Genomic DNA, 13,412 nt, shown 5'->3' with positions numbered 1-13,412 from the left:
ACATTACCGAAGACATGGGCAGGCGCCATATCAGTAACTAACACATGATCCCTAATATCAAATATGATCTGCGGTGCTGCACCATTGAAACACTGCTACCAAAGACCGATCAAAGTAGCTGACATGCTTAAGGGCATGCTGCTATACAAATGGCTCAAAATCTTTTATCACACTCCTCACATCTTCCACACTATAAATGGGGTTTCAGGCCCACTGTGCAGCCTGATTAGCCACCACCTTTTTCTCTTCATCTCCCATATCAGAGTGGACTAACGTCCACCCCATGCGCTCCTTAAATTTCATCCAGTCTCTATCCTCAAATCCACATACTGGTGTCCCACTACTCTGCAATGTCGGGGTATGGAGGAACACAGTGGAAGTGATGACAGAGGCAGTAGGCACTAACGTCACTGCTGGCTGTGTCGCTGTTGTAAGAGCTGGCGAAAGAGATGCCGAAGCAATAGGTGTTGCAGGAGTACTAACAGTCATAGTTGCCACAGACGGCAAGGACAAAGAAAGGACAGGAGGTGCCGTAGCCAAGGCAGACTGATCAATAGTAATAGAAGCAGAAACGGTGGAGACAGAAGAACCGGGTTGCTGGGCATGTGGGGGAGAGCAGGATATATCCTCTGCGGGGCATACGGAGGTGGAGGTTGAGTATCTAACAATTGTTCCACAAATGTATAATTTTCTTCTTGAGCCACATAAGATTTATAAATCTGTAATTGGAATCTCCTATCTTCACGTTCAATCCCTAGCTCTTGCTTCTTTCTATCATGCGCTACAGCTTTCTGAGTCAATGTTAGCATTCTCCCCTTCCGGGCCTCTTTCTCTGCTTTCACTCGTCACTGTTTAGCCTCCTTTTGCCATGTTCTGAGGGAATCAAACATAAACTGCCTACTTCTTCTTGCAAACAACTTCTTCTCTAAAAACAAATTTTTTTGTTCACAAAAAGTGCCCGTCAACAGCCACTGCAACTCAGCACTGTCCCTCGTATATTTGTACCATAGTGTACTAAATATAATAGGGCCATGGCCATGCTTCACATACATATCAAAATTCGGAGTACCTTCTGGAGGCGCTGGCTGATTTTCTTCCAGTCGGGCATCAGTTGAACGACAACGACAACTGGAAACCAAAAGCGGGCTGATCCCAGGCATTTTGAAAAGTAAGCCAAATTTGTTATGTTGCCTGGCAAAGTGCTCAGACACACTTTGTATCCAAATCGGTGCTCAGACCGTACCAAATGCAAACCAAAATCGGTCCTCAATCCGTACCAAAGACAAACCAAAATGGTACCATATCCACAAAGAACCAAAACAAACTCACCTGGTGCACACAGGTCAAACAAATGTATTCTCCACTGCTGACTCTTCGGACCAAACGGTCATATCCAAGGGTTTTGCCGTTCAGGACCCCAGTCGTGAAAACCGCTGGGCGAGGCACCGACCGGTCAGACAGACGGGGCAGCTACGAGTTCAAGAACTCTTGTGCAGGGATCCCTGGTCTGCCCTTCTGACCAGACGATGGCCCGACATCCTCATGAGGATGGGTCACCTGATGGAGTCCTTGTTCAGATGCCAATTGAAGAAAGTGACCCGATTAGGGCCACCCGGGTAACCCGCGACCACCTCTCAACCTTCCATACAAATGAAGAGTTGGTCAGACAGTAGAGAATACAAACCAAGTATATTTATTCAGGTACACTGGAGGGGAGTCCAGTCTGACCAGCCTCCTGGGATTGCTGCAGAGGGACTGACTCGGCAAACATAGTGATACATTATGTACAATTCAGAACCAATGAAGACACGCCCTGACTGGAAATTTCCCTTTGGAGACAGCTAGACAGAAGGATGAGTTTCGATCCTGAGATTGGGCACACGCTATCTTAATGCCAAGGTTGTTCTGCCTGTGCCCGCCGCTCTAAAGGTGGGAACAGGCCTCTATCTAGTGTGAAAGGTATGCGATAATAAGAACAGTGTATTAATTAGTACAGCAATGCCCAACCTTGGAGAAACTAAAACTACCGCAGCTGCTTTCAGCAGAGGCAAAGAGAAAAATTGGTTAGGATCATAGCTCAAAATATTGGTTAATCATAAAATGGTGCAGTGAATGCTAACTTAAGACGTACAATACATAAACATCAGAGCTAAAATATTTTTATTCCAACAGCAGAGACCTAAAATAAAACCCTATTACAAATAATGTTAAATTAAATCAAATTATTTTCACTCTTTAGAAACATAAATACATTTAATTAAATGTTAACGATGCATACATTTATATAATAGTTTATTATAAAATATGTTAATAACCATTTTAAATGTAATAGTTAATGTAATTACATTTTTAAGAACAAATTAATATAATGTAATTCCATGGTTTCTGTGCATAGCTTTTAAGATGTTTTACTAGATAATAAATAATTATGCATTTTTACTTTCAGGTGGGAAATATTACTTTTTTTAACTTAGAAGCAATTGGTGTAAAGGTAAATAACAATGCTTACAACACTTGCAACCCACCTGGTTATAAAAGGAGGGATTGCTCTCAACTCCACCACCCATCTCCAGTTGGAACCTATTAGAACACCATCCAATCACAGCCAGGGTGACCACATGAGAAATAATCTCACACACCAAACCTCTTTCCTACCTTCACTATGTCAGTTAATGTTGTTGTTGCTTTGTTTCTCAATTTAAGGAATAATTATTTGAGGAGGTGTAATGAGAGGCTTTGCAGGCAAAGGATCAATATCTTTGTCATGACCATAAATGCCTTCAATATCAGATACCGCTTCTCACTTGAGGTGATCCTTGACTTGGTTACAGATTTGGAGCGTAGACTTGAGTCCCCAGCCGCTCAGAGGCTACCCCTGTGTATGTCAAAATAATCTTCCTACTCTATTTCATGGCTACTGCATTTATCCAAGGGGTTTGCTATGACACTGTTGGCATCTCACAGGCAAGCCTGTCTTGATGCTTGCGTCAGGTATTATGATGCATCAACAGAAGTGCCCACCTGTTTATTTCCATGCCATCTTCTCTAGTTGAAATGTAAAGGGTTTCAAGGGAATTCCATGCCTTTGATCACTTCCCTCTTGTGCTAGGTCCTAGCGACGGCACCGCATCAAGTGCAGTCATCCCACAAAGCGTACAGAACATAAAATACTGTTGCAAACTTACCCGTAGTAACTTTATGGTAGTAAATTAATTTTTTTCAGACTCCCCCTTAAACTGAAGGGTAGAGTGTTGTAAGTCTACACTTTCTAGTTAATTTACATTTGTAAATGGTGGATAGCCCAAAATAGCTAATTTATGGACCCTGCTGTTGGCCTCCACCTGATACCCTGAGAGTCTTTAAGTGCCATCCAAAGTCTTAGAAATGTACTCCTATGAATGTTTGGGCACCAGAAGACAGTTTGAATACTGTGAAAAACTTTTGCTTCATAACTCCAGAACCTCAGCTGTACCTGCTCTGCGAAAAGTATCCTACTAGCAGTTACACAACATCAGTTTGAATTTCAGATTTTTCCCTCACAAAGATCTCTGCAACTCTGAAAAAATGACAAATTCCCTTTCTGTGTTGGGACTTTAAAGTTTATTTTACCAAAAACTGAAAAACTCCATAGCGCTAGCTGGGCCAACCTGCTTCCTGTATCTAACCTGCAGGGCTACTGCAATGGCTACAGTTTCAGCTATACCAAAGGGGATGATGGACGGAGCGCTGCCAAGCCATGTCTTCCCTGGACCGGAAACAAGCATCCTGGGACTGGTTTCGGGTTCATAACCCTCATCAGCCAGGCAGTTCGGGCTGGACTGTTCCCATGAGGCACAGGGTCAGGCTGATTTGCATATGGCCATGTCTGAACTGGGGTGGTGGAGTGAGCTAAAGAATTATGATGGATTAAACCCAGATCAGTTGATTGGGGGTGAGTGTTTGATTTGCTCAAATGCTCCGTCCATCACGCCCTTTGGTATCACTTTACAGTTTCAGCTATGAAATGCACTGAGAGGATTTTCAACTAAAAAAAGTGACAAAGTTCCTTTAAAAATTGGGACCTAGAAATGTTTTCGAACTTGCAGTGGCATACATGTCAAGGTGACCAATCCACTTGTTGCATTCGACCATGGATCCATCACAGCCGATCTCAAATTGCTCCTAGGTCTCAGTCTACCATGACCATTCACTATCATTTGTGCAATTTGGCTATGTTCTAATTACATTTAAAAACTTCATATCTCCACTTTCCTTTATTAGATTTTTGTTGTTTGCATGGCATTTTGTTTATTCAATTTCATTGCAAAAATTCTAACTTTGTTTGGGATTTTTACTGCTTGGTGTTTTGACTTTATTTACCTGTCTGCTCTCTGCCACAGCTACCATGGGGTTGAGATCAGGTTAATTTAGAGAATTTGAGGGTTCACCCTAACAAGAGCTGCGATTATCCTTTGAGGTAGCCCGCTGTCCATCCTAAATAATTATTACATTTCACACAGTTGTCTAAAGGTACAATTTAGATGGTGTAGAGTATATTCAAGGCTATTGGGTAATGTGGTACAGAATACCAAAATGTGCCTTTCCTGAATAATATGAGTTCCATGTAATTTTTCAAAGAAGAATCCCCCGCAGAAGGGGTCACCCACAGAGCCTGTGATCAATGAGCAAAATATGTGACGTGGTTTCCACCTAAGAAAATGTCAACAAAGATGGGTTATTTCATCTTTCATTTAAGAGTATATGGCACTGCTACCTAGCATTGCATACTATGCTATGCCAATATTACCTTTGGCCATCAGCAGATTTGAGACACCAAAACCAAACTAAAAAGCTCTGCAAGAAAGACTATATCATGAAAAGCATAGGAGTACCTTGATAGGGACACCAAGAACATTGAGTAAAAAATGGTGAACTAGCAGAGTGTGTGCCACTTAGCCAATCATACCCAATTTGTATGAGAGACAGAAAAAAGAGTAGGGTGTGTAGGTTACAAATGTATGGTGAGGCATGGAAAGTATGACAACTGGGACTTTTGTTTCCACCTACTCTAAAAGTTGAACCACTACGTGTGGGAAAGGAACATGGTATTGATAATGTTAATGTGGTATGTGTATCCATGATATGGCATAATGATGAAAGAACTTGGGGAGCACAGAGAATAAATACTGCACACTGACAATGATAACTTGATGACAAATAAATGGAATCTCCATGAGATATAATGGAAGATGTAATTAAAGTTGATGTCTTTCTGGAAATCACACTAATCAGCATTAATCAACTTTTGCTCAAAGACAAAATGACAGAACTTCATACATACTAACCTGAAGTAAAAGTTTGCAATCTGGGGCAGTACCGGGAAGATGTGCTTGATTATATGTGATCAATTGAAGGAATCCAAGAAACTACACAAGAAAAAGGGTAAATTGATAATCTTTAGAAGTGTCCTGTCACACTGAGGCGCACACATTAGCAAATGGATGCTCTACAAGTATTAAAGAACATGCAAACCTATTAATAAACCTGTCAATAGAAAGTATATATTCATCTTCATTATCACCAGTTACAGAATCAGCAGAGATAAATACCTAGACCATTATCAGCACTTCATATGAGAGGACTATGCAGGATAACATCAAACTATTTCTATATACTAATGAAGATTTAGGACTGGATGTAAAAACATTAGGAATATGGATTGCTTAACTGCAATTCTCTCTAATTAGGAAATGGCTGTTCCTAATGTATGAAACACTTTTGAGTTTCATTAGCAATTCCTCTTGGGTCGCAAATAGACCTATCTCGTTCATATTAATGAGGTGCGTCACAATTTGCAACCCACTAGGATTCACTGCCATCACAGGGATGGTGGCCTGCTGGGCTGAGCAGTAAACTAAGTCTGTGATTGCTTTTAAATAAAGCAATCTTTTTTGTTAAATGCAACGCGTTTTGACACTTAATTTTTGAAGAGTATCCAGTGGTCCATGAGACAACTGAATGCTGTTAAAAAATATTATTATTTACATTCTCAAATGGAATGGGGTCCTTTGCAAATGGGTTATCACCAGTTTTAAACTTGTGGTAAAGTATTACTGTTTTGCGGCAGGAATTTAGTCACAAAACAGCAATACATACCATACCGATTCTGTATTTGGAAGGAATGCCGTATACAAAATTTGATTCGGTAACAAGTTACCAAAGGACATTTTCCTGTCTCAAACGGCCCGATTCTGCGAATCTGCCAGTTTGAGACTGGAAAAATGGTTTGTAGAACTGGGCTTAAGTGTGATTTTGGTTATCCAGGTTTTTACAGATATGTTTGAACCTGTGTTCGCCAGGCATCTACACATGAGAAAAATGTGCATGGCCAAGGATGTTAGTGTTAGGGATAAACCAAGACCATTACCTATTGTCTGAGTCAGTGCTTCTCCCAAAGATGGGTCAATGAAGGGCCAACAGTGCATACATCATAAGCATTGTATATAAAATCATCTGTGGCGTTGGGAAGAAATAACACAAATTTCATGATGTTAGGCCTAAAGATGCCAAAACCCATTATGATAGTGGGTTATTGCACAAGGCAAATGTTCTAGCTTGCAACTATATAAACAGGAAGGGTCTGTATGTCTCATGATAACCCTGCTACCAGGATACTACTTTAATATCTATATTGCTTTTCCACACTATCATTGATAATGGTTTATGTCTCAGAGTGGTGTACTCTTGTCGTATGTCATTGAAAGGACAGGGTTGCATGTTTGGCTATAATTGGTACATTGCAGTGATGCCCATCTCCCTAGAATCCAGGTAATTCCAGCTACATATAGGCTCAAATATCTTAAGAATGTCCTGGGAAGTTTGCAGGTTAGAATAATTTTTACAGAGGTAAAGTTGAACCCATGAGAACCAGTGTTATCAAACAAACGTAATACATTTTCTTATAAATACCCGCATCTTTGAAGATTCATTGGTCCTGATATAGTAAAAGGCTTTGAGATTGAAACACCTGTAATTCACAAAATCACAGACTTAACAGTCGCAAAACCACAGTTCCACATGCACCTATGGGACTTTGGAAGGCACAAATGTCTTTCTGTCTCCAACATGTAAAAAAAATAGTGTGGATATGTTTCTACAGTTACAGTTACTTGCAAGGAATCAGGGTGAGATTTGCCAATTCATAGTTAACTGTAAATGGAGACCTTGGGACGATAGTTATTTGATCCCAGGGCCAGTTCTATCCGGCTCATTCCCATTCCAGGGAACAAGAACCAGTCGAGGGTTGTTGAGTAAGGGACTGTTCATTTCCCTAGACACTCCCCTGGGTGTGCCACCAGCCTCCTCCGGGGCAGAAAGGTTCTGCCTTCTTGATTTTCTCTGTCAAATTGTGCACTGTGGTATAACTTGAAGTAAGGCATACAGGCTATGCTTCAAAAGTGGGCATATTTGCCACTGGGAACTTCGTTTCCAGTTGGTAAGGGAGTGCCCAGGTGTCACCTCACCCACTGTTTAGTGATTTCTACAAAAGTGACAATTCTCCCACAGCTCATCAGAACACATTTTGATGTGTGGAACTATAGAAGAGTACTTGAACTGCTATCTGTGACCTGAGTGGAGACCTGAAGGGATGCACCTATTCCGAATTGTACCCATTGCAGAGAAGTGGACTCGAAGAGTAATTTAGCTGACCTTCTGTTTGGGTACAGGGGCATCACTAGATTCAATAGGCTTTTTGTTAGTGAGTATTTGTCAAAAAGCAGACGTGGACTAGACTCTGCTGGTGGCCTCTGCTGGAGCATGTCCAAGACTCTAGGTGCTGTCTCCAAGGTCATGGCAACCTTTAAAATGATGGAGAGGAACCACTTAAAAAACATGGAAAAGTTGGGGCTTAGGGCCTGCTTTGGAGTTCAGCAGAAGGGTTACTCCGACACAAACTTGATGGCTATCCCATCCCCCGTAATACAAGTGCCATTGGATATAATGCACTTGTAATACGACGGACACAATATCTATCACATTTTGATGGAGTAACCACATCTGCTGGACTCTAAATCAGACCCTTACAATATATTTGCCCTCTAGAGGACTGAAACAACCACCCAAGACTAGCCAGACAAGTGCAATGTGGCGGGCAGGAAAATCAGATTCTCCTCATGGTTTTTGCTGCTTGAAAGAAGACTTCAGCAGACCCTCATTTTAATGAGACCTGTCCAGCTACAGCTGCCAAGCTTGTCCTGCTGGAGCTTTTCAAGGTCCAAAAAAGAGACTAAGGGCCTACCTTTCGGTGGATACGGTATGCTGACACCAATGTGGTGGCCGAGTGCCCTATCTGCCTAACTGATGGTCCACCTGCTCTGTTTAAAATCAGATGAATTGTCATCTTTCTGACAAAAGTGCCCCAGCTGTCTCTGCCAGGGGAAAGCTTATACTGATGACTTAGTGGAGTAAGGGATCTCAGTGTAGGTGTGTCAGACCATCCTCTCTGTTTCGAGCAGACAGAGATGAACATATGAATCTTCATCAAATCTGAGAAGATGAGAAAGTATCCCACTGATGTAACAATGACTTTAGGCACAAAATTGCAATTTTCCCACTTAGAAACTTTGCAGCCAATACCAATGGACATTGGCAAACAGGTATCTGGACCTCTTTAAATATTTGGATACAGGCTTCAACCTTATGCAGTTGACTATTTTAACTTCCGCTAAAAAAAGCATAAGGACCTAATTTAACCTATAGAAATACATACTCTGTCAACCAGGTCACCTTGACGGACAGATGGCCAACATTTTTAGAAAACCCTGCCTGCCCAGCAATGATCATTGTAACTTCAAACTAACTGACATTACAGTGGACTGCAGAAGGTGACAAAAGATTGATAGGTTGCCAACATTCGTTTTGAAGGCTGTTTGTGTGTGTGTGTGGGGGGGGGGGTATTATTTGTATTTTTCTGTTTGCCATCATCAAGATGTCCGGACAGTGACTGACAGACAAAAAATGCATCAGACCATCAGCACTAACATTTGCAGTCTTGTGCCCTTAAGCTGATGGTCAGGAATATCTCAGATTGCTAGAATAAGCCTTCTATTAATGGAGCCAACGGCTCACCTGCAGACGGAAAGTTGGTGGACCACCTAACCCGAAATAGGGTGGGTGGTCCAGGAGCTTGGCAGATAGGGTACTCTGCATCTATTTATCAATCACTAAATCAGGCCCTAAATACGAAGGTAAAAACTTTGACAACAATGACCAGCTTGGTGTATCTGACCTCCACTCCATCGAGGTCAGCCTAAAACCAAAACTAGGTCGGGGTAAAGAGGGAACAGTAACTTCTGATTGGTGCTTTATTTTTCTAGAAGCTTTTTGCCCTAAAACTTAACAAATTAATATCTACTTATTGGATGTTAAACATTTTTGTGTCATCCACCTTTTTTAATTTATCTTGATTATTCTAGATTAGTCGTGGGATTTTAATTGTGTTGAGGCTTGACTGGTTTGATTTTTCATGCTTTTGGTACTGCTAGATACTTAACACATTTTGATTAAGTTTCATTAGTCTGCTCAGTGCCATTAGCACCAGGGGTTGAGCCCAGGTTTACTTATTGAACTTGCGTTGAACATGACTAGATTTTGGGACTTATTACTTGAGAAGGACCCAAATCCTGCCCAACTGACAACCCTTGCTCTGTATGGGTAGTGGATCATTACGAAACATTTTGTGTTTTGTATGTTGTCTTTGGCATCTCTTTTCCCCAGTTTTGCATAACATAGAAGTGAAGTTCCATGCAGTCTCAATATTTCTATGTTGCATTTAACAAACTAAAAAAACACCTAATCGATTGCACTTACAGCCCCCTCAAGCTTCCTTCATGGCTGCTACAACTGTGAAACATTCTGCATACCAACCACACCTCCACAATCATAATTCATGTTTCTGTAGGGAAAATCTAGATTGTTTTTTTGGTAAAATTTAAATTTGATGTGCATAAAGATGAATCCTTCATAAAAGAAACATATTTGAATCCTACCATTTGTACTTCTTCCAGGCACTAATGAGGTAGCCTATCTGTTCCCAATATTGAAATATGCCAATATTTTGATGATAGACTAGTGGTATATAAAGTTACCTCACCAGTGACTGTGCATAATCACAGACTCCACCTAATATAATATGCCTGTGCATTTAATTGACTACATCATTCTACAATGATAAAATAAAAGATAAAAAAACATTAACCATCCCGTACACATATACATTTTTTTCAGATATACCTGTTTCCTGGAAGAGGATAAGACATATGATTTTAAGAAGTTTTACAGAAAATTATCCCATTAGTCCAAGCAGAAACCTAATGTTAAAATAGATGTCCCACAAGATTTATTTCAGAATTACATGGATTCTCATAAATAGGAGGCATTATAGAGATTCCAATTGCGAATATTATTGAAGATAATTTATTACAAGAATACACATTATAACAGGTGAATCATATTCTACTTATAACCAATCAAAGAAGCTTTACCATCCTAGCCTTGGCCTTCAAGATGTATGTTCTGAAAGTTCCACCGATACTTAATGCATTGATTGTGCAAGCATTGGCTCTGATGCAGATGCTTCCCATAAACCAGGAGACCTATGGAGTAGAAACACATACATTGATGATCATCAGAAACATTTTTACACATTCCAAAGCTTAAATTTAATATTTTTTTTCTATTATGTACTCGATGCCAAACTAAATGCTTGTCTTGTTTTCACAGGACTAGTTTTGTCATTATCATCATGATCATAATCTTAAGCAGCACCAAGATGAAAACAAAATGAATCAGGTAAGTAAGATGAGTGTACCAAAAAATTATTAAAACTATTTGAATAGAAAAACAAAGATTGCAACACAAAAATCTTTTTCATGCTCTAGGGGGCTTTCTGATCTTTTGAAACCATGTGGAATGTTAACTGGATCATTTGCAAAGTCTTATGGATGTTTCCAACAGGCCTCACTTGAATTTTAAAGACTGATTTCTTAAAACTGGCATGCACTCTACATTTTCAAATCTGAGTTTAGTGCACTGTAGTATGCAACTGACAAATTATCAAATTAAACCGATGGTAATGCAGTCATCTTAGTTTTGCAACTCCGATGTTCATGCATTTCTGCATCATAACTTTGGTACTTAATTGTACTGTTTTTCAAATCAAAGTCATTGTAGGAAGGTGGAATCTGACTGCATGGTTGCCCCCACTTTTTTCCTGGTGTTTGAATGGTTTTTGACTCGTCTGGCTGAGATCCTGCTGTCCAAGACCCTAGCCTATCTGCTTACTCCCTTAAATGACTGGTGTGCATATTAGATGCACTAGTGATTGGATACTGTGGTACCTTATGAGCCCCTAGTATATGGTACCTTAGGTACCAAGGGCCTAGGTACTTCACAGGCCTACCAGGGGCTGAAGCATGTATTATGCCACCCCTGGGAAGCAGACTAAATCTGACACCACCGGCCTGCTCCTGCAGCCTGGGTGAGGTAGTGTTAGCACTCCTCACAGAGGTATAGGTTCCTATATCTCACCATACACACACATATAAACCTATCAGTCACCCCTAAGGCAGGCCCTATCAATCCTGAGGGCAGGGTGCTTGGTTTACAATGTGAGGGGGTGCCACTGCCTGAGCAGGGCCCCTCTGCAGCTGGCAGAGTCTATTCTCTGTGGCTGTTTGTGGATGCAGTTAAACCATATACTCTTAAGTGCATTATAACCTAGCGGTAAATGCTAACTTTGGAATGACTGCATCAAAACATGTCGTGTTTGGTGTCAAACAACTTGGAATCATACCCACACACCAGTAACTGGTGTGGGAGTATGATCCTACCCTTCTAGAGGGAATTACATGTACCTACTGTAGTAACACGGTAGAAGTCTGAAAGAGCCATGGCATCACAAAATGGATGCCACCAGCACAGACACTGGGCTGCCCTCCTGCTGCTGACCGAAACTCACAGTGTAGGAGGCCGAATGTGAGAAGTTGGCCTGGTATATGATGTTCACTAGTTAAAGTGACCACCTTGTACCATGCCAAGCAACCCTTATGGTGTGGTTGTAAGTCAACCTTTTCGGACTAGCTGCCCTAGTGGTAGCGTAGGCTAAGCAGTCTTTGAGGCTAACCTCGTTAAAGCGTGTTAAGCAGGCTATTTTACCAAATGTAACCCCCCTTTATACCAATGAAAGGACACCACACAGATATATATTAAAAATATATATGTATTTATTACTCAAAGTATCCCCTAGACCCTTTATGAGCACAGGAGCACAAATCGTTAAACAAGACAGTGTTATAATATACAGAAGTTGCACTTTATATGGATGGGCCCTGGTGGCCACTCAAACCATATACTAAAATAGTGGTATAAGTACCACGAACAGGAAAGGGAAAAGGCCTAGGGCCTCTAGAATCGCTGGGCCTACAAGGACCTAACTTCAGTTAGTGACCAGGAGGTCCACGGGTCGCGTGAGCAGTGAGGAAAGTTACACGCGGGCTCCCATAGGTTTTCAATGGGTGCGTAAAAGTTTAAAAGTTTCTGCAGAAAGGATCTTCTGGATGGACTACGAACTTAAGACTTAAAACACAGACACTAGAGATGTTTCTCTACACTTGGGCACCGGAGTGCCAGCGTTACCTCACCCACAGGAAGCGGGTGCATAGGTCTCGAAGTGCGTCGGGTTTCGTCTATCGATTCAATGGAGCCTGATGACAAAGATGCTGCAGGCGGTCGGTCCAGAAGAGCTGCGTAGGATCCAAGGGTGGATCAGAGTTGTAGAAGACCTGAAAGCAGAGGGGACAGTGTTCACAGTCACTAGCCAGTGACCGGCGTGGCACCAGGTAGGTACCAGGCGATGTCGGGTGCAAACAGGTGATGAGGTGTAGCTTGTCTCCGCAGCCACGTGGTTCCTGAAGGTGGACGACTTCCCGGAGTCGAGTCACGAGCTGTCCCACGCAGGCTCTCGCTGTCGGCGGTATCGGCGACTCGAAAGAAGCAAACAAGCCTTGGCAAAGGCAGGAGTCATGTAAAGAAAAGAAAGCTGATTGTTCTGACCAGCAAGGTCAGAGGGGCTGCTCGTTTGGAGAGCAGCTGGGGCCAGTCTGGAGCAACCAGACCAGCATCGTTGAATTCAAGTTAGGTCACCAAAATGGCCACTAGCCAACGGGCCAGGGACCGGGCAGGCGCGTCGAGATGCAAAGTGCAGAGGGGCCCCACGCAGATCGTGGAGATGCTGGAGGGCTCACCTTTGGTGCAGATGCTGCTCGGATGTTGGGCTTCTCAGGACCCAAAGCACAACTTGGAGGGAGCCTCTGTTGTCGCGCTTGCAGCTTGTCGTTGGTCTTTCAAGATGGCTGGCTCCACGTGTCTCGGTG

The 13,412-nt window shown here is 41.9% G+C and overlaps 1 protein-coding gene across 7 annotated transcripts in view; it reads right to left on the bottom strand.

Annotated features, from left to right (window-relative positions):
- Positions 1–13,412, bottom strand: part of LOC146798509 (uncharacterized) — a 248,961-nt gene that overhangs the window by 45,613 nt on the left and 189,936 nt on the right. For all 7 annotated transcript variants that reach the window (XM_085625800.1, XM_085625802.1, XM_085625799.1 and 4 more), the window contains exons 6-7: positions 10,524–10,634; positions 5,325–5,405 (exon numbers count right to left, since the gene is read on the bottom strand). In XM_085625800.1, the coding sequence (XP_085481926.1) occupies positions 5,325–5,405; positions 10,524–10,634 (192 nt within the window). The remainder of the gene's footprint in view (positions 1–5,324; positions 5,406–10,523; positions 10,635–13,412) is intronic.

This window comes from Triturus cristatus, chromosome 9 (assembly GCF_964204655.1).
Source record: "Triturus cristatus chromosome 9, aTriCri1.1, whole genome shotgun sequence".
In the NCBI taxonomy this organism is placed as follows: domain Eukaryota; kingdom Metazoa; phylum Chordata; class Amphibia; order Caudata; family Salamandridae; genus Triturus; species Triturus cristatus.
The sequence above is the reverse complement of the archived record's forward strand: the minus strand, read 5'-3'. Positions and strand labels throughout refer to the sequence as shown.